The sequence below is a fragment of the Cricetulus griseus genome, chromosome 8 (genome assembly GCF_003668045.3).
Source record: "Cricetulus griseus strain 17A/GY chromosome 8, alternate assembly CriGri-PICRH-1.0, whole genome shotgun sequence".
Lineage (NCBI taxonomy): Eukaryota > Metazoa > Chordata > Mammalia > Rodentia > Cricetidae > Cricetulus > Cricetulus griseus.
The window spans coordinates 12,069,692-12,091,206 of record NC_048601.1 but is presented as its reverse complement, the minus strand read 5'-3'; the positions used below and the strand labels follow the sequence as shown (position 1 = coordinate 12,091,206).

The following is a 21,515-nucleotide window of genomic DNA, read 5'->3' as shown; positions in this document are numbered from 1 at the left end:
TCAAAATTTGTAAAGGACACGTATTGCTTTTATATGCCAAGACTAAATAGCATAAGGGACAAAAGCAACTGAAAAGAAGGCAAGATTTATTATGGTTCCCAGTTTGAGGGTACAGCCAGCCGATCATGGCAAGGAAGGCATGTTGGTGCGAGTGCAAGACAGCTGGTCGGCAACACTGCATCCGCAGTTGGGAAGCAGAGATGGCACTCAGCTCGCTTTCTCCATTTTGTTCAGTCCAGGATCCCAGCATGGAGTGACACTACCCAGGGTTGGGGTGAGCTCTCCCACTTCAATGAACCCCGTCTAGAAGCTCCCTCACAGACAGGCCTGGAGGCCTTTCTCCATGGTGGTTCTAGAGTCTGTCAAGCTGACACTCCATATTGACAAGAGACCTCATGGGAAGAACCAGCATCTTGACATGAAAATAGAAGGCGAGGGAAGATGAGTCACCGAGAGTTACAGAAAGGGAGAGAAGAACGATAGATGCCGAGGCCATCTTGCAATAGGTCTTTATGTAATAGCCTAAACTAGCATAGATGCTTCTACTTCATTCAGAAGATGTTGAGAATCCAAGGAAGAGTCCCAAGCAGGAGCCAGAGTTGGATCTGGACCACAAATCAAGTCTGAGATGAGAGTTCTACAGGTAGTGGGGTGTACATCTCAATCTTAGATGAAGGCCCCCAAAGAAAATATTGTGCAATAAATGAAATTTAGAATGTTCACTCTCTGTATTACTAACACTCACTGACCCTTGCATTGTAACAACACATACCTCCTCTGTACTGTGGATCTTACCCATGCCTCCATCCATAGGCTGACTCAGAATGTGAGCCTTCTGATTTGTTTGAAGGGAAAAGGAAGGGAAGTGAGATTCTCAGTCACACACACAGTTACTTTATTCTTTTCCTTTTGTGTTGTTTACAGTGTCGCCCACAAAGAAGAGCCCCCCCCAATGGCAGGGAAGGTGATGGGGGGATTCCCTGAACCAGAAGAACCCAGTGGCAAGAATGACTTTCTGAACAGGAGGCAAAGGAGCCATGAGTGATGGCTTGCTGGCCTTCTGTACTCAGATTGGAAGAAAAGAGAGAAATGTTAAATGAGATGGGGAACTTCGGAACTCTGGTCCTGCTGAGGCGGAGAAAGTCTGAGGGAACATGCTGGGTTAAAGCCTAGGGTTCAAGAGATGAGGTAAGATAAAACACATCAACGAGAGGACTCCGTGTGTGTGTGTGTGTGTGTGTGTGTGTGTGTGTGTGTGTGTGTGTGAGAGAGGAGAGAGAGAGAGAGAGAGAGAGAGAGAGAGAGAGAGAGAGAGAGAGAGAGGTGAAGAGGGAGGGTGAACATGATTGACATGGCTGGGAGGATTCTTCCAGAGGGGAAGGTAGGGGAGGGATGGACAGATGCACTCATTCTGTCCAATCCTTCTTAATGGCCAGGTTCCATTCCCAGGTGAGATGGTCCTGCTTGTCGTCATCCGTGAAGAAGGACTTGTTGTGGTAAGTGCCTCGGGCCAACATGCCCTTGGGAGCCTCCTCTACTGGAGTGAGGAACTCATACTCCTCTGGTCGGGGCCCGTAGCTGCCAACCATGAATGTAGCTTTATCCACTAGGAAAAAAGAATGGTCCATTAGTGTAAGACCCTGGTATAGGAAAAGCATACTAAACAAGGCAGAGCCGGGCGTGCAGCTTATATGGGTGGAAACCCAGAGCAACACTGCCACACCTGGCTAAATATCAGTTTTCCCTGGGGCACTTTTTTCTTATTTATTTATTTATTTATTTATTTATTTATTTCTAAGCCAGGTGCGTACAACTCCATTTCCGGCACCAGGGATGATGAGGAGGGAACTTAAGAGCAGGTTTGTCTGCATGCACAGGAGACCTTGTCTCAAACAGCAGATAATCCCCTGAGGCAGATATATTAAAGCATGTTTAAAAAAAAAAAAAAAACAAAGCTTCTTTAAAAAAAATGCAATTTATTTTGCCGTCCCCCTAACTGGGACCAAGGTTCAGTAACCTGTGGATGTCAAAATCAGTCTTTAAAAAGAAAAGGGTCAGAGTCGATTCTGATTATTAAGCCAGAGTTTTAGTGACTTAAATCAGTGGGGTTGAAGCCTCCTTACAGAGATATAGCAGATTGCACCATTAAAAATGGACAGACAGACATCAGGTCTCAGTCTTCCTGGTAGCTGTCCCAGCTCTGCAACACTTGGGACCCTCTGTCTCTGTCTGTCTGTCTGTCTGTCTGTCTGTCTGTCTGTCTGTCTGTGTCTGTCTGTCTGTCTTTCTGTCTTTCTGTCTTTCTGTCTGTGTCTCTTTCTGTCTCTCTGTCTCTCCCTCCCCTTATCTCTCTCCCCCCTCCTCTCTTTCTTCCCTTCTTTTTCTCCCCCTTTCTCCCTCCCTCTCTCTCTGTCCCCCTCTCTCTTTCTTTCTTTCTCTTTCTCTCTCCCCCTCTCTCCTTTCCTCTCTCTCCCTCTGTCTCCCTCCCTCCCTCTCTGTCTGCCTGTCTCTTTCTGTCTCTCATGGACTTTAAAGACCCCTTATCTAAAACCACTCTTAGTTGGAGGGGGTTACTATAACATCTGGTGGTCAGACTATGTAGAATTTAGGGATTCCCAGGTTAGATGGGAGGGGAAATCAGCAAGTTGGTCAAAAGTTTAAAAGTGGAGGAGTGGAAAAAGTGGTGAAAACAGTCAACCGACGTCACTTTCGGGGGTGGGGGGACTTCTGGGGTATGGATTCAGAGCAGCTGGAGTCTAGAAGTTTAAATGGCAGCGAGTCTCTGCCAGGTAGGGTACAGTTGGCCTTTTACCAGCTGTGCTTTGGAGGCCCAGCTGTACACATGCCACGGCTGCTTGCCGAAGTGAGTCAGCACAGCCTCCGGGCTCAAAGGAAATAGGAAATTGAGCTGGGTTTCAGGAGCCCAGGCACTAGCAAGGCTGAGCAGTGTTTCTCAGGTCCACAGTCTTCTCTGGAATGTGATAGACTGGTTTTTATGCCCTGAAATCATATCAAATAAGAATTTCTTCTGGCTCGTTTGTTGATTTGGGGGACTGGGATGTGTTATCTTGGGTCCATGCCAGGTGCAGAAAGTAAGACAGGTCAGGAAGGAGTGTGGAGGTATCTGGGTTACGTTCCTGCCTAAGGGACGTCCCTGATGACAGCAGAGGGAATATGTGATTCTATATTTCAATTACACTGCTTTTTCTCAGCCTTAGACAGAAATGTTTTCCCATTTCTTTGTTAAAAGATCAAACACTGCCTTTCTGTCCCTCCTCCCTATGGAAGCCATGATGCTCACCCAGCACACGGTCTTTGGGCAGGCCTTTCTTGTCTTTCTGTCATGGTTTTATACTGTAGACTGCTTGTGCTTTCGAATATTTGGTGTGTGTATGAATGTGTGTGTGTGTGTGTGTGTGTGTGTGTGTGTGAGCGTGCTCGAGACACACACAGGGCAGAAGTTGACCTCAGGTGTTCCTCCCAGGCAATATTTGCCTTGCCTTTTTTGAAATGGGGGCCTTCTCACTGGTCTAGAACTTACCAATTAATCTATGTTGGCCATCTAGTGACGCCCAGGGACCTCCCCTGTCTCCCCTCAGTCTCTGCCTTTCCAGGCTGGGATTACAGACCATTACGCCACCATACTGCTTGCACTCTACTGACTGGGTTATTTCTTCCATTCCTTCACCTGTGATGACTACTTTCTGATCTTGGCTTCAATTTGCCTTGGTTACTCTCCCCACGTTTGTAACAGACTTGAATTCTAGAGTCTGAATGGTGAAGACCAGTGCTTTGCCTTATGTGGACCCAACACCCTGAATGCTTTCTCAATGTCTAGGTCTGAGGTACCTGTGTATCCTTTCTTAGAATGGACCTGCCATGTGCCGGTACCATTCATCCAGCTCTTGTAAGCTTAGAACCAAAGGTTGCTCAAAGCCTGGGCAGAAATATCAGTGAGAAGTTTGGGACAATCTTACCTTTCATTCCAGTCCGGTACGTGTGCTGAACATACTTCAGGCCTGACACAATATCCTTGTTCACCTGTAGGTGAGAAGACCCCAAGCGATTCACATTAAAGACTCTCCCAGTTGTTTGTTTGTTTGTTTTTAAATCTTTCCTGCCCATCCCATCTAGCTAAACAGATTGAGTGCTACTCTCATAACTTACTGTGTTTCTCTCAGGAACTGGAGAGACCCAATCACAAGACTTAGTGTTGCCAGTATAGGTTTAATCATCGACTATTGCAATATTTCTCCATTTAATTGCTTCTGGGGAGGGTGTTAATTAAAACATTATCTCTATATTCTTCACCATATTTCTCCTTCCCTGGTGGCTTGGGCAATAGCTCTATCTCCTAAATACTACTAGCAAAAACACTGCCCCTGTCTCAGAGAAGGTTATAAAAATACCAATGGAAAATTTTATGTAAGTCTGTGGACACCATATCCCCAGAAGTGATCCACCTCGCCTATGAAAAGCAAACAGAGAGAAAAGTGGTAATGGAAACTCAGGCCCGGGAGAGGGCTGTGTGACTTCGATCGGAATCTAGAGGTAAGGTTATGGTCACACCAAAACACCCTTCCCCATAAATAATGGATGAAGCCCACTGGTACCCGGCAAGCACTTTCAAGTTCTCTCACCGTTGGCCATCATCTAACATCCTGCAACTATCCCTAGATACTCCATGAAAATCCAGGGGATGAATTGGAGTTGTAGGCAGCCTAGCATTTTGTGTTCCATGACTCACTGTACCTGGGCCTGAATTGGGCTGTTCGAGAATTTTTCACAGTGGTCATGTCTATATAAACAAGTTAAAGAGGACACTGAGTCATGAGCTGAAGGGCTTGGAGAACTTACGACAGCAGAAAAATTAAGGCACCTATGATAATCTTCCCAGTCAATAATTTTGTCTATCTGTACGTATGGTGGGTCCAACAGTTAGAACTAAACTACTAGGGCTGCGGTCCTTCATTCTTCCGATGGTGAAGGAGACAAACACTGAACATTGCCATCTTGGATTCTAAACTGTCCAGGTTAGTCTGCATGATAAAGCAACTGGAAACAGCTAGGATTTATAGGAGAGACGAAGAGAAAATGAAGAAATGAGAGTAATGAATGTGTCTATATAAGTCTTCAGCCTGACCCTTGGGCCTAGTGGGCCGGGTATTCGGTTCAGGTGGGAAGAGACCAACCATTGGGAAAGGCAGCCAGGCAGTGACAAGAATTGCAATAAGGCATCTGCTGCAGCTGCTCCAGAGAGGAACCACTTCACAGAAACACATTTGGGGCAGAAAAAAGATGAATATTTATGTAATATCCTCTTCTGTCCACAGCTCCTCTCCACTGGATCTCCCAACCCCCAAAGCAAGAAGTTCTGGTGACGGGAATGACAGCCAAAGGCTGTAGAAGTCAGAGATACTTCACGTCTTTAAGAGGCAGAGTGTGGGGGTGGGGACCCAAAGAATCGCCTTAGGCCAGGGTTCTAGGGTGTGGTCAACTTCATCGTTCGTAAAAGAACAAGGAGAGAAACAGAATCCTAGAGGGTTGTAGGTAACTGGTACTGTAAATTCGGTTTCCTTGAATGCTTGCCATGAAACGTCAGTAAGATTTAAATTTCTTCTTAATTATTCTTCACTGGGATCTGAGTTCCTTCCAGCTGTGACTGGGACAAGCTAGGGCTGATTCGCCTTTACTTGGGTTGCAGATAGAATCATCTTAATCTCAATGGAGACAGACTCAGACCCCAGAAGTGGATTGTACTTGAAGGTCCCTCTGCGCCTCGATGCTCAGCTCTGACAGCTCTAGCCTCTCCTATGTTCATTGACCTCCCTTCATCTTTTTTTTTCTGTTTTTTTTTGTTGTTGTTGTTTTGTTTTGTTATTTTTTCAAGACAGGGTTTCTCTGTATTGTTTTGGAGTCTGTCCTGAAACTCACTCTGTAGACCAGGCTGGCCTGGAACTCACCGAGATGTGCCTGCCTCTGCCTCCCGAGTGCTGGGATTAAATGCCTGAAATACTGGTTGAAGTTCATTTGTAAACCCAAGTTTTCTAACGGATTAAATATTGGATGGATGGATGGATGGGAAGCTCTCCTACAAGTTTTAGATATGAGGCTTTCCTTACATCTCAGGAGCTCTAGCAATGAACAGTATGGCAGGAAGCAATGCCATCCATGGTTCAAGTGATGGTTGTGTAGGTGTCAACAAATATTTACAGCATGAAAAGACTTCAGACATTCTAGCATGTGGTAGAGAGTGGCTGGCTAGCCACCCTGAATCATATCCTGCACCCAGGAGAAAGGTGGGCCCAGTGTGCAAACAGAGAGAGCAGATGGCGTCTCCCCTGCTGGAGCCTGGAGAACATGACTGAGTGGGGACGAGGGGCAGCCAAAGCCAACAAACCCTGAAATGCAAAAACAGTGCGTCTCTCACTTATTTGCCTTCACAGCCCAGGTTATTTTTCTGGGAACTGTAGTTACTCACTGGGATGTATCTCTATTCATGAGCTGTGAGCTTACTTCTTGTTAAGTTTTGCTAGATAATCTGCTCATATGCTCCACAAATGCCACTGAGATTCCCAGACACTCTGTAAAGACCATGGCTCTTGGATCCAAGTGATAACTGAGCAGTGGAGGACCCTCTTTTCTTTTCCTTCTCATTGGGTCATTTCTTTGTAATACACAGCCATAAAGACCTACCATTTACAAAGCTGTGTGAAATAGTGGAAGGAAGGGGCACACAATTTTAGCATGGCCCTGGGTTGCTTAGGTTGTATAAGGAGGAAATGTCACAATACACAGTAGTGAGTGCCCTGTGTCAGGGGTTCTGAGAGAAGGTGGTGATGGATGGAGAGGCTGAGGTATCCTGGCTGGAGAAGGGTTCGGGAGGCAAGGGTGGATCTCCATAGGAAGAGTTCAGGGGTGCGAATGGGTTATTTCAGACCCAAGCTGGGGTAAGAAGGGCAGCAACAGCCACCATCAAAACCACCACTGGTGACAACAGAATATAAACACAATCGGGGAAGAAATAAACCATAGGAAAGTTAAGGGCACATGTGGGAGGCACTTACTTTGAAGTTAATTTTGACTCTATACTCAATACCTTCCTTTAGCACAAATGTGTCCTTTTTGAGGGCTTCGAGGTCACCTGGAGAAGAGCATTTAGAAAGTTAATATCCTTAGTAGCTGCTGCATAAAGAGTGAAAGCCAAGGTTCAGAGCCTTCTGCTGGGCACATGTGGGTGCATGACTCATAAGGATCTTACTTAGTTCAGCTAGCATATGGGATTAGTGTTCACACACACACACACACACACACACACACACACACACACACCACACCATACATATATACCACACACACAGAGCCCCTACATTGCCTGCATCTTACAGTTTAGTTATTAAAAAAACACACACACACAGTTACATGGTAAAAGATTTTCCTATAAGTTTGATGTCAATGCCAAAAATACACAAACTTTATAATTAGTTGTGGAGATAAATCTCTTTTTTCCTATAACTTCTAATCAGTCCTGATGAAGATAAATATTTTTTATTATTGTCAGTAACAAAAAAAGTCATTCAACTGGCCACCCTAGAGGAAAGTGAGCTAATATTCTTTTTAATGAAAGCTTCATAGTCCAATGAATTTGTGATGGCATCTCTCAAAGAAATGAGAAAAAATATATAAGCATCAGCTATTGGCTTTCATAAAATTGATAAGCTTTCAATAGACTTTCCCTCCATCAATTTGTGTAATTGATATTATTATTACCAATTACTGGTATTACCAGTAACTGGTAATATATGGTATATTCTAGCTTTAAAAACTGCTTTTAAATTTTATAATTATTTAAATAGGTTCTCATTTTGAACTTATTGGACTTACATTTACAATGTCATATCATATTATTTTCCTTAAGGAAGATCATTTAAATTGTAACAGCTTTAGGGTTCACAATCCTGAGGGCTGCCTTTAAATCCTAGGCCTTGCTTAGGAAAGTTATGACGATTTATTCTTTCCTTCACACACTCCTATTTAGCTCATTTGTGTGTGTGTATGTATGTACATGTGTGTCTCTCTGTGTGTTCACGTATGTGTGTGTGTGTGTGTCTGTCTGTCTGTCTGTGTGTACTTATGTATGAATGTACATGTGTGTTTCACACAGCTTTGGATAAATATTTTACTTCACAAACATGGCTTCATCTCAGCGGCTTCCCTAGGACAGAAAACCAAAATTCCGGTTTTCAAAGACCAAGCTTCCGTTCAGTGTTCTCATCCCTTCTGGACTTGTCTGCAGCACTGTCCAACCTTCTCTAGCCAACTGGCAGTTGTACCTGGCCACCTGACAGAGGGCTGGGTCAGGGTGAGAGAGAGCCTGTTTTTGTCCTGGAGAGATGCTGAAACATGGGGCTGTGAGTGCCTGTGTGGTGCGTGCACGCGCACATGTGTGTGTGAGCGCCTGGGTGTGTGTGGTGTCTGCTCTACTGATTTCAGTTGGACAGGAAACCTGTCTTCTCAGGCTCTGATTTCCTCCCTCTGACAGAAAAACCCATATAAGGTAAAGTGCCCATGTCCTGTGAGAGGGAAGTTCCTGCTGCTGCACTCAGAGCCCTAGAGTCGTGCTTTCCTCTGCTTCAGTGAAGTTTGGAGTTTGGCAGCAAGCAGGTCCCTGCCCCCAGATCTATCTTTCATGCTTCTGATTTCGCTTCCTGGCCCTTTTCTCACCCCCAGCAGGCATCTGTTTTCCCTGTGAAGCCCACCTCCCCGTCTACGACCATCTCCTCGAGACCTGCCTCAAAGTACTTGGCTGTTAGACATAAAAGGTAAAATAAACACTGTTTTTGTAGGTGAAACTGTTGATGGCATGGAGCTTTAAGGTTTGAGTATGTTGGGCAGGGGAGTATCTGTCATTACCCAGGAGGTCTTGGGGTGCTCCTCCCCTTCAGCTAAGGCCATAGCTGGGAGAGGATTAGAACTTTTGCTGGTATTCAGACCGTATAAATATTATAAGTCTGGAAGTTCCCAGCATGTGTCGACACCTGCAGTCTTTCCTATAAAAACAACTGTTTCTTCTTCCACGTGGAAACATAGAACTGACATCAATATCATACAAGTAAACGTAGCAAAAGTGCACAACTGGAGGCTCGAGAGGGGGCTCAGTGACATGCTTGCCACGCAAGCATGAGGACCTCCTGGATGTTAAACAAATGTTCACAACTAAATAATCCCTCCAAGTAAATAAACCTGGGCTTGGTAGCTGTGGGTCAATGGAGATTGGTAGATGTCTTTCCTGGGGCTCAAGGGCCAGACAGCCTAGCCCAAGTGAGAGATTGTGAGGAACGGCCCCTGAGGTTAACATCTGGCCTCCACATGCATGTACATACATGCACTCTTCACAGGTACATGAATTTGGAATCATAATAGTATGCAAATAACACATGCATATACACACAAAAGGTGTGTAACCCTCAACTGTTCAATTCCACTGAGTCTGGAGATAGAGGGTTATTTTTAAACATGGCAAGCAGAGGACACTCAGAGTGCAATGGTTTGTAGATTGATCCCAGCATATATGTCTCCAAGGGCCACCTTAATAATTTTCTCCAGTGGGGATTGGGCACAAAGACCAAGTTTTCCCTGTGACATCTTAGACCCCTCTGAATAATGCAGATGTGTTCCCTTACCAGTAAGGTCCATGGTGATTGGTCCTGGTGCACTGTCACAAACAAGGCTAAGCCGGGTAACAGTCACATTGGGGACTGTTGGGTCTGTAGGGTTAAAGAGAAAATGTAAGTATGGGGAAAGGGAATGTGTGTGTGTGTGTGTGTGTGTGTGTGTGTATGAGTGTGTGTGTATGTGTATGTATGTGTGTGAGTGTGTGTGTGTGTGTGTGTGAGTGTGTGTATGTGTATGTATGTCTGTGTGTGAGTGTGTGTGTGCGTGTATGTGTATGTTTGTGAGTGTTTCAAGTTGTGGATGAGGGAAGAGACTATAAAGAGAAAATGACTTCTCTATGTGGAGTAGCAATAGAAACAGAATGCTTGGTATTGATCCCTATAGAAATGGCAGAATTGTGATTTTTCTAATTCAGGAATTTGCAGACGGTGTTGGATGCTTTTATATCAAGTTGATATGAGCTAGAGTCATTTTGGAAGAGTGGCCCTCACTTGGGAAAGTGCCCTCACCAGGCTGACATATGGGCAACCCAGTGGGTTGTCTTGATTGATGGTTGTGGTGGGAGGGCCTAGCTCATTATGGACAGTGTTTCCCCTGGGCTGGTGGTCCTGGGTGCTATAAGAAAACAGGCTGAATGAACCATGGAGAACAAACCAGTAAGCAGCACTTCTCCATGACTTCGGCATCAGCTCCTGCCTCCAGGTTCTTTCCCTGAGTACCAGGCCCGACTCCCTTCAATGATGGACTGTGATTGTGGAAGCATAAACCAAATACATAAACCCTTTTCTCCCAAGTTGCTAACTAAGACACAGACTCATCTTAATTATAAGTCTCAAATATTGAGACATTGTCTACTAGACCTTGTCACCGTGTCTGGTTCTGGCTGTGTGTGTGTGTGTGTATGTGTGTGTGTGTGTGTGTGTGTGTGTGAGAGAGAGAGAGAGAGAGAAGAGAGAGAGAGAGAGAGAGAGAGAGAGAGAAGGAATAGTTAAGAAACACCCAAGAAAGAGAAAAAAAACTTTAGGGCTGATGGAGACCAGATTACAATGTAGTTGTGGTCTGAAATTCTAAGTACTCCCTGTGGGTACCTTTTGTCTGCCTCACCTCCAACTCTCACACAGTCTCCAAAGAAGATTTAATTATACAGCCGCGACCTTAGGCAGCATGAATAAATAGTGTCTCACCCACCTAACCATGTAGCCCGTTGCTTCTGACTGAGGGTGACAGCTGTGTATGTCTCACTGGAGGCCTCCCCCGACCGCCCCACCCCCCACCCCTCCACATACCTGCTATCACCGGAGCGTCTCCCAGAAGTGTTTTCTTGTACTTGATTAGACTCTCGTCATCTTTATCCATCTCCTGCAGCTCCTGAAGGGACTTCTGAGGGGGTGGCTTGTAATTGAGCTTGCTGTCCAGCTCATCGTCTCCCTCCTCCAGCTGCGGCTGTTCATCCTTCTCAGTCATCTTGATTTCTCTTTATTTCAGAGAGAGGATGACGGTCCGTTAGCCAGTTGGGTTGCTACTGGTGCCACCCGTGCCTTAATGGAGAGCTACACTCATCAGTGACCCTCAAAGTGCTCCTTAATACATCTCATGAAATACATAGTCTTTCCAGTCATTTCTCTGACTTGTCTTAAATTTTCTTTTCAGAAATAAAACTATAGGAACAAGTAACTCACTTGTGAACAATACATAGCAGAGAAACGTAACAAACAGTCATAATGACCAACTATTCTAGCTTTGCTCATTGCTGTCCCCGGCATGCAGTCTGAGTTATGGTGACAAATCGACACAGGTAGAGCATCCATGGTCAAATGGTTGGTTCCTTCCCCTGAACTCCCCCTGGGAAACACAGACCTCTGACACCCGCCTGGGATATATGAATGGGCCCCATCACATGAATGGGCTTATCATGGCTTGAGGGCAGACACTGGGTCCCAGGTTTTTCTTGAGTCCCGCCCCACTCCATAACACTTGTGTAGCTCTGCATTTTATAGTTTTCATTGACTGATTCATTTCACTCTGTGTTCTTTTGTCATGCCAACAAATAGCAAAGGACTCAAATTCCTCTAGGCAAAATTGTAAGTGTAGATTTGTAATTAGGGGCCTTCTGTCAACCTTCCCTTTTCTTTGAGTCCTTGCTGTAATTTTCTGTATTTCTAGTGAACTTATGCTCTCCATACTCTGCAGGTTAGCTATGAGTGTGGCCTAATAGAAAATCATAAACTTAAATAAAAGAATGGTTTTTCCAAAAAAAAATTTCAACTTGATAGCAAGACTCTTGAGCATGAAGTTTATAAGTGAAAACATTGTATGATAGTGTCAAAAGTTTGGCCACATCTACAAAGTATCATTCCTTCTCTAATCCTCATCTACATGTGTAAACAAAGAAACCACCATCTACTTGACTTGTCTAAACAAAATTGAGGAGGAAATCTAGTAAAATTATCCTCGTGTGAGTGTTGATGAGTGTCTGTAGAAACGCATTTTCAGAGCCCAAAAGTCAAGAGGTAAAACAGTCCCAAGTTCTCCCTAAACCATTGGGAAAACTGAGACCCGATGGTTGAGAGAGTCATTCCTGGTCACACAGTGGTGAACTTGGCGGTGTGGCTAGAGGCGATGGGAGGTGCTGCCTGGGAGATGCCTGGGCAAGGGTGCCAAACTTCTTATCTCTCCTTGCCCATAGGCACGGCCTTCAATGCTCATAGTCACAAACCTATTATCTGTCACTTCTTATCCATAGTGACACTGTGGACCTCTGAGAATTCTCTGGGAATGGAGAAATGTATGGCCCAATTTGGTTGTTCTGTGTTTCAATGTTACTCATGTCATATGAAGAACAAGAATTCAGAAATGGAGACTAACAAAAGCAAGTGTAATGGAACAAAAGGGAGAAATGGCAGGGTGTGTGGAGAGGGGACAAGGGAAAGGTTGAAATGGAGGGAGGGAGAGAAACAAGGGTTTTCTTCATTCATTGTCCAACAAAACATCAGACCAAACACCAAAGCCCTGAGAGGCTCTGAAAGCCACATTGCACCGCCCAGGTCCTTTTCCCACACAGAAAGGAAGGCCGGCCCCTAAGATAACCTTGTCTCCCTTAAATCCCCGGCATCACCCAAAGCCAAGATTCCAGAGACCAACAGTCAAGACTCCAGAGATCAGCAGGGAAAACATAATGATTAATCTAGCTCATATTCCAAACAGCATTCAGGGAAAAACTAGAATGAACTGGTAGGAAAAACAGAAGGATGCAGTGGGTGGATCCTGTCATTTGGGACAGTTGAAGGACACGCTCTAAGCGGCAGATGAAGAGCAAGCCAGATAAGCCATATCAGAAGAGGCCGATTGTCATCTGGTGGCCATAGAAGCTTAACTGATGGGCATGATGGAGAGCCCACAGCCAACCGGACAGAGCAGCAGGCTCTTTACAAGGACAAGGGTGGCCCAGTTCACAGGAGTGGAATATATCACTGTTCAAACCATTCCCCGTTGAAAGCCTGACTGTTAGATGGCGACATTGCACCCATTCATCAGTTCAAGATGATCTCATTAGCTTTACAGGGGCTGTAATCCTTAGGCTTTAGATTCCAGCTCTAGAAAAGAGTAAGAGAAAGAGGGAAGGAGAGGGAGAAGGGGGGAGGGGAGAGAGAGAGAGAGAGAGAGAGAGAGAGAGAGAGAGAGAGAGAGAGAGAGGCTGACATAAGATTTGCAAACTTCTAACTATGTGACCATTGCCAAATCAATTCTTCCATCATCCGGGGTTTCATCCTGTTGTTAAATCTGATATAATTTAAATTTCCATAATTCACTGCAAACATAAATACTTCATAAAACAGAGACAACTTTTTAAAGAAGTTGCAGAGTGGAGGACAATGTGTGATGTCTGGAATTGCTACAAGAAAAGCAGGAGTTGCAGGGCCATATTCAACCATTTGACATAATTATAGCATAAGAAAAAGATATGAGACCAGTTGATCCAAAGTTACTCACTGTGGAAAGATGATTATTACTGTAATAAACACAAAATAACTGAAAAGGCAACTCTCAGCCAAAGCCTTTAAGCAAAAAGGAGGCTTGTTATTAAGCTTCCACTATTGGCAAAGCCCTCCACTTTAGAGCACACTGACATTTACCATGTTGGCCAGAGCCAGGGAAGGAACTGAAATTGATAACCAGTCACACTCAAAAGACCTAGCTGGGTGGACTGGTAGTCCTTCATCTTTTGGGAGATGACAGGACTCTTAAAAATCTGATAAGCAGGGGCTGGAGATGACTCAGTGGTTAAGAGCACTGGCTGCTCTTCCAGAAGACCTGGGTTTGATTCCCAGCACCCAGGCAGCTCACAACCATCCCTAATTCTTGTTCTGGAAGATCAAGATCATCCTCTTCTTGCTTCTGGGGTCCACACACAAACATACATGCAAAACAGCCAAACACATAAAAATAAAAATAAGCAACTCATTAAAATATAACAGACATCATGGTCTTTAGTCCAAAGAGGAAGAGAATAGAGACACAATTCTTTATTCTTTCAGTGCATAGATTCTTGGACTCTGAAGCCCTTCATAATCTTTATCACGGGCTAAGAGTTCTGGGTTGGAAACCTGACCTTGAACCTGTGACTTCCTGATGAATGCAGCATAGTTAATGGCTGCAGAGGAAGCTCTCTTCCCCTGGAGGTCCTGATGGATGCTTGGGATTGAACCTCAAAGTCAAGACTGCACTTATTCACTCCAAATGTCGGCTATACAGAAGCAGAGGATGCCAGGAGATATCCATGTCTCATGAGTGTGGGCTTGTGGGTTGTGGTTAGATCTATACGATTTGGGGTCTCCATACTGAACAGCCTCATCACACTGGGTCTGGCTCCCTTGAAGTGAACTCTTGGGCACATGTTTCAGCCTTGGGGCCCCTGTTTTCTTATGTTGAGAGATAGGGGGCTAGGTCACATGGTCTCTAGGTGGTCCACTGTCGCCAGCCTTTCTCTGCAAGTAACTGCCTGCCTGCAGTTGTGTGACAGTTCAGCTACTTTCAATTACCTTACCTCATCTGTGTGTATGAGGAAACAGATTAATTTTTTGTTTAAATTTCCTATGACTCTCCCAAAGGTGCTACATTTTACATTTTATATAGCTTACTTTGTTTCCCTCTGATGTAGATCATTTTTTCTTTACCTAAATCCTGTTGCTCACAAAGACTATCATAAAAACAGCTGCAAATAGTCACTGAATGGTTCTGAGTCCAAACTTAGCAAGTACACACTTGGTGCATCCCATGAATTATTGAAGGCACTCACTAGGCACTGTGAGGGAGCTACATGTTACAGAAACAGAAAAAGACTGGAGAAAATAGGAAATGCAATTTAACCTCAGGCCAGTACACAGATCTGGCTACTAATATAGCTTCATATGAGTTGTTGGCCATAAAAGAAATTAGGTTCTACATTGGTGGGAAATAAATCCTGTCCCTGGTTAATTTGGCGAAGTGACCATCATATCTAATAAAACATGGGCTTTGAGGAAGGTGGGTCTGCTCGAAGCCTGGCTCTGCAACCAACTTCTTAGAGGATCTAAGCAAGCCTTTAACAGCTCCCAGCACTGTAGAGAAACAGATCCACCCTCATGGCATTGAAAGGGTGAAGAAAATGTGAGCTGTGAACTGCACTGGTTCATACATACTCAATAAATACTAATTCCTTTCCTTGTTCCCCTTCCTGGTATGTAACTGCCTAAGTGCCCAACGCTTCCCCTGGGTATAAACTGGTCATACCCAGCCCTCCCTCCTCAATTTGCAGTCTGCTTTTCCAAGGAGTGAGGAAGAGACCTGAAATTCAGGGACTTCTGAGGGTTATTCATTATTGTATTAATATAATAATTATATTATTTATATTTATTATATTAATATGATAGCCACTTTTTAAAAATATGTTTAATTTAATTTAATTTCAGGTTTTATCTATTGAACCTTTGCCTGACTGAAGCCCTGTTCACTCGGAATGATAAGATGAATCAGTGGATGCAGAGCGGTCGATAGAGAAACGTCATTCGGCTCTGGAGCAAAATGCAGGGCAGATTTAACTAGATTGAAAGGCTGGGTTGGCTGAGGTGTTACCCTGTACATCTGAGTCACTACAAGGAAGAGGTAGCCACTAGAAAAAGGGAGAAGTGGGGGTGAGGGGGGAGCAGGGGGTTTCCCAAGGTACGGCCCAGAGCAGAGAGCTGACTTCTCTCTGAAAGCTGCAGGCCTCAACAGCTAATCAAGCCTCTGCCGACTTTGATGCTGCTGCCTGGTCTCAGAAGATGCCAGCTTATCTCCCAGGACATCCACAAGGCCTCTTGGTTGCTTCTGGAATAACCCCCACTCCTTTAGTATTTCTAGCCACATGGAACATTTGGTCCTTCCTGGCCATTGAAAGGTCATGTCTACCAAGTCAGCTGCATGGGCATTCCAAACTCTAAAACTGGGTGACAAGATCCAAGCTAGAGACTGAGAGGGACCCACCTTGTGTGATGCAATGAAGGTTGTTATCTGTCCAGAAGGGGACATAGCTCTAGAAACAGAATTCCCTATCTCTTTACTTTATGTCTTTATTTTCAAAAATTCCCTTTTCTTTTCTTTTTTTTTTTTTTTTTTTTTTTTTTTTTTTTTTTTTTTGGGACGGGGTCTCATTATGTACCCTGGTAGACTTGGAGCTCACGGAGAGACTCCTGACTGTGCTTCTGAAATGCTAGCACTAAAGGTGTTGGCCGCAACTCCCTCAGAAACAGAGCTTCACCTTTCCCTTGCTGAGAGAACAGCCTATTGTTTCCTGCCTCTGCATTCCTATCATGCTCTTCCAGTCCTGGAGATAAGACTCAGAAGAATTAGGATGCTTCTCCAACTGCCCGACACTCTTCTTTCACAAATAATACTTTAAAATAATCTACAAAGACAGCTGTGCTCTGGAAGAACAATAGTCTCAAAACTAGACTTGAGTAACTCAACACATTCACCAAGGCTTTAAATGCATGGAATGTCAGAAGTCAAAGACAGTTTCATGACCATTCGAACTTAGGTTATCAGGCCCCTGAAGGAAGACCTGGTGGAGTTTTAGCTAGCCTTGGTTGAGGAAATCAGAGTGTTATCAACAAAAAACAAATCGGTAAGAGCTTACTGTGTGTATGGAAATACCGATGATGTTTCAGGAGCAAGCAAGACCTGGGACCTGCCCAACCCACCATCCACCAACACCGTCCATAACAGAGCAGCGATGCTGCCCTGCAAGCAAAGGCCCTCCACAAGTGTGAGTAGAGAAACCTTCTTCATGGACATTTTCTAGGCTATCAGCTCTTTGTTGTAGCAGCAACACGACTTCAGTCAAACTACCCAACACTTCTGGGTCTCACAATCTTCTCCATTCTCTCGGTATGAAAATCCTCTGAGTTTCCCAATGCCAGGCTTGGCACACAGAAGGCTCTGAGCCAATGCTGGCTGTCTTCTCTCTGCTTCATTTCACCCCACAGGGCTTCTCCCTTCCTGCTAGCTGATGTTTGTCACATATTATATTCCCATAAATTCCCCTCGGAATAACTCTGTTGTTCCGAGCTTCCAGTGTAAACAAAACCGTGAGACTACTCAAAGCATGCCTCCCTAGGGATCGACCCATGCTCCTCAAAATGGCGAAGGACCAAATTCCAAGGGCTGGAAGATGCCCATGAGGGTTAGGCTGGCTAGCTATGGTTGCTCCTCACGGGTTGCATCTGGGCAATGTGGATGGAGACTATTGTTCTATCAGAAGCCCACAGGTCTTACAAAAGTATAAGCTGATTTTGTCAGGAAACTTGTGCTATATTTGAAACTGCCGGAGATACACTCTCAGAAATGACAAGATGTATGACACCTGCTGGCGACAAACTCCCGGCCAGCAGGTCACCATGGATCTCTTCTTGTGTTCCCCTTTGAGTGTGCAATGTGCCAGCCCTGACTTCAGAAGGCTCTAGGTTGGGGGACCTTCTTGTGAGGGTAGTCTACCTTCCTCACCGGCAGTGAAAAACTGCTCAGGGTGTCTCAGACTCATGTCACAACTTACCCCAGATGGGGACTTTAGCACAGACAGCCTGGAAAGTGACAGAGAGGAAAGCATGTCAAGGCATGTCTAAAGCACTTCTAATGAGGCCAGAGTTCAGACCATGACAACCTGAAGGCCTGCTGACCCTGTTCATAGTTGAGACCTCTTGGCTTCTCCTGGCCTCTCTCTCTAAGGACCCTCTCTGCCTCTTCCGGGTTTGCTTTAGGGCTCCCTGATGTGAAGGGCTGTTTCGTTTTGGGCAGCAACAGTGACTGTCTTACTGCCCATCCCACTGCAGGAATGTAATCCTTCCCTTTTGCAGATGCCTTAGTACTTGACAGCTCGGAACCATTCTTTCCCCCTCTTTTAAACGTTCTCTTTAAATGCTCTCAAAAACAGGAAACCGCATCACCCCACCCCAGTACAACCCAACATCCACCAACACAGTCCAGATCAGCACAGAGGTACAGTTTTTCTGTTTCTGAGCTTGGCCAAATTAATTCCAGTTTCTGCCAAGCAAGGAAAACGCCCAGTACGCACCCCCCCCTTCCAGGTATTCCCAGAGCCCTTGTTTAGAGCATTCTGGCATCGGGGTACTGGGCCCTACCTCCTCCAGCTTGTCTACCATCCCCAGCCCTGACTTCCCCTTTTGTGCTCCAGCGATCTTTTTAGCACTTTCTTATCATGAAGTTTGCTGTAAAGAACCACCCGTCTTGAAAACAGCAAGCGCTCATCTGCTGCAGGGGCAGGAGTATGATTCTGAGATTTCCTGCACGACTCTGTGCCCACCTGCAGCCTCCCCCACCTCAGGCATTCAACTTACATTCAGGCTTCGCGTCTCTGTCGGGTACCTCTGCCTCTCAACTCTGACTTCTGAGTACTGGCAGTTAGAACAGGAAGGAAGTTAGTGAGAGGAGAGAGAGAGGAAAAAAAATGTTTTAAACCTACTTGAAGAGGAAACCCTGGGCTGTCTCAAATCCTGTTCCTTTGCACTGCCTATCTGCCGATCAGCCAACTCTGAGCAGCATTCTTGACAATTAATGACACATGTGGAGCAAGCCAGCCCATGTGACATGAGATGCATGAGTGTGCAAGCTGGGGGATGGTCTCTACAGCCATGCGTGCTATGAATAGTTGTGCATGCGCGTCTAAAATCCATTATCTCGGGGAGAAACATGGAGCCCCCAAACAGTAGTAATAAATGTGTATAGGCTGTAGTGTGTACTACTCCTGCTTCTATAAGGGCCCTGCCAGCTTTTTTTCTTTCCCTTTTATTTTTTTTCTTCTGGTAAGACAATTTGTTGGTAGAAAATGCAGAGCAGAAATTCTGAATGTTAAATGTATATAGTTGGTGCTAAATTTAAACAATTTGGTTCAGACAGATTTTTGGAGCTTTATTTGTTTATTGGTTCTAGTTTTAAGATGTTGCTGTGTATTGCGCCACAACCCTTCAAATGAAATAAACAAATGTAAAACAACAATAACAAAAACCTGCCACCATTGATCACATCTAGGAATGCAGATGGCAGTGAAAATTCAGCTTCATTAATTCATCATCTAATGTGGGAATCTGAGATAATCACATATATGCTAAAACTGACTTGGTAGCTATTTGAGGAAGTGGTTTGTGAAGTCATTTAAATGCGAACAGGCTGCCAATGCCATATGCAAACCTTCTGAAGAAACAGTTGCAGTGTCCTGTATCTCGCTTGCTCTGCGTGCTCCCATGTTCAGAGCCAAAAATGCATGCTCATTTACACTAATATTTCAATAATCAGTATTTGCGTCAATACACTTAGTCCTTGCTACTTCAACCAAGTTACTTGGAGAAAATGGCATTAATTCTGTCTCCATCAAAATATGCTGCATGCGCTTCAGTTTGCCCTTGGGGTAATTAGAACTGGAGTGACCGAGGAGATGGTAGTCATATGGTTGGAGAAAACAGACTAACCTGGAAAAAGTATAGGAAGGAAAACAGTGGGGGCTGTGGGATATGAGCTGGATAGTTTTATGTCAATTTGACATAAGCTATGTTCATCTGGGAGGCAGGAACTTTAAATGGAGAAAAAAAAAAGCCTCCATAAGACTGGGCTGCAGGTTAGTTATATAGGGCATTTTATTAATTAGTGATTAGTGGGAGAGGGCCAGTCCATTGTGGGTGGTTCCATCCCTGGGCTGGTGGTCCTGGATTCTATGAAAGAGTGGGCTGAGCAAGTCATTAAGCAGCATCCTTCCATGGCCATGGATTAGCTCTTACCTCCAGTTGTTTTTTTTTTGTTTGTTTGTTTTGTTTTTTCCCTGTTTGAATTCCTGCCATGGCTTCCCTCAATGGACTATGACATGTAAGCCAAATGCTTTTCTCCTCAAGTTTCTTCGGTCATGGTGTTTCATCACAGAAATAGTGACCCTAACTAAGACAGGGTGCATGTCTGAAATTCAGCACTCAGAAGGCTGAGTCCAGAGGGCCTCAGATTTGAGGTCAGGCCTGGACTACATTGGCTACATTGTAAGGCCATCTCACCAGTAGTAAAAACAAAATAACAACAACAACAACAACAAAAAACTCCCAGCAAATAAATAAGCAAACAAATAGTAAAACAGTACATAATTAAATTTAACAAAGTTAAGAAAACCCCCAGTCAGAACCATTTTATAAATTTCAAGATAATATGAACACAGTGGATAGATGTACATTAATAAAAATGTTCTCTAATTGGAGATAAGACCCACTCAGCAGGAGGGACACCATGCCAGGTACTGAAAGCCTAGCTAACTTAACTACTCAGTGACGGTGAAGTCGCAGTTACTGGAGGAGAATCTACAACTACTAATTTATTTACTAAGCCATCGTAATCCCTGACAATTGTCCTTACACACACACAGATAAGTGTAGTCTTCACCCTTCATCAAGACAACGTCTCTTTGGAACAGACAGAGACCACTACAGAAAACCACCAGCAACCAAAAGTCAGAGCAATGGAGCCCAGTCCCAACGAAGACAAAATACTCCCACACCTAAGGCTCAGGGAACATTGCAAAAGAGAGTGTGGAAAGATTAGAAGAGACAATGGATCTGGGAGTTTGCTGTGAGACTGTGTCTCCTAGTAATGTCAGGACCTACACCCATAAAATCTCATAAACATGACTGACCAAATGTGAACTGGACAAGGACAACACCAATGGACATGTCAGAGTAGACTGGGAAAAAACCCTCACAAAGAATACAGGCAGCTGAGGGAAGCTGGGAGCGAGAGAGGTGATCTTCCCCAAGAGAGAGCACACCAATTGGTTGTCTAGTGCCAAAACTGTACTGAAAACAACATACAAGTAACACTATCCGGAGCAAGTTGGTTATGTTTAAGAATATATATATTCATATTCATATATTATATATACGCATGTTATAACAATGGGGAAAAGGTCAGGAATTTGAACTTGTGTGGGGATTTGAACTTGTGTTGGGGGTGGTAGAGTCTGAAGAGAGGAAAGGGATGAGAGAAATGTTGTAATTGTATTATTATCTCAAAAATTAAAAAAAAGTCAATGATTTACCCAGAAGAAAAAGAGGGGCGTATTTATTCATTTGATACTATTTGCTCAGTACTTCTCTTCCAGACAGTTTTAGGGGTATCGTGGTACATAAAAGTCAAACCTCTACTGTCTAGGGGAACTTACGTTCTCACAGGGTAACACAGAATAACCCATAGAATACATTGATAGAATAAAACATACCTAAAACTTGAAGGTGGTGGGGTTAAGGTCTACCCTGGCCCACCCATTCCTGTGCAGAGAG

The 21,515-nt window shown here is 44.4% G+C and overlaps 1 protein-coding gene across 1 annotated transcript; it reads right to left on the bottom strand.

Annotated features, from left to right (window-relative positions):
• Positions 1-1,319: 1,319 nt before the first annotated feature.
• Positions 1,320-11,139, bottom strand: Arhgdib (Rho GDP dissociation inhibitor beta). The gene is made up of 5 exons (XM_035448875.1): positions 10,962-11,139; positions 9,684-9,767; positions 7,068-7,144; positions 3,978-4,041; positions 1,320-1,606 (listed from the first exon to the last, which is right to left on the bottom strand). Exons 1-5 carry the CDS (start codon positions 11,137-11,139, stop codon positions 1,407-1,409), a joined length of 603 nt encoding a protein of 200 aa, XP_035304766.1. The 3' UTR covers positions 1,320-1,406.
• Between the last annotated feature and the right edge of the window lie 10,376 nt (positions 11,140-21,515).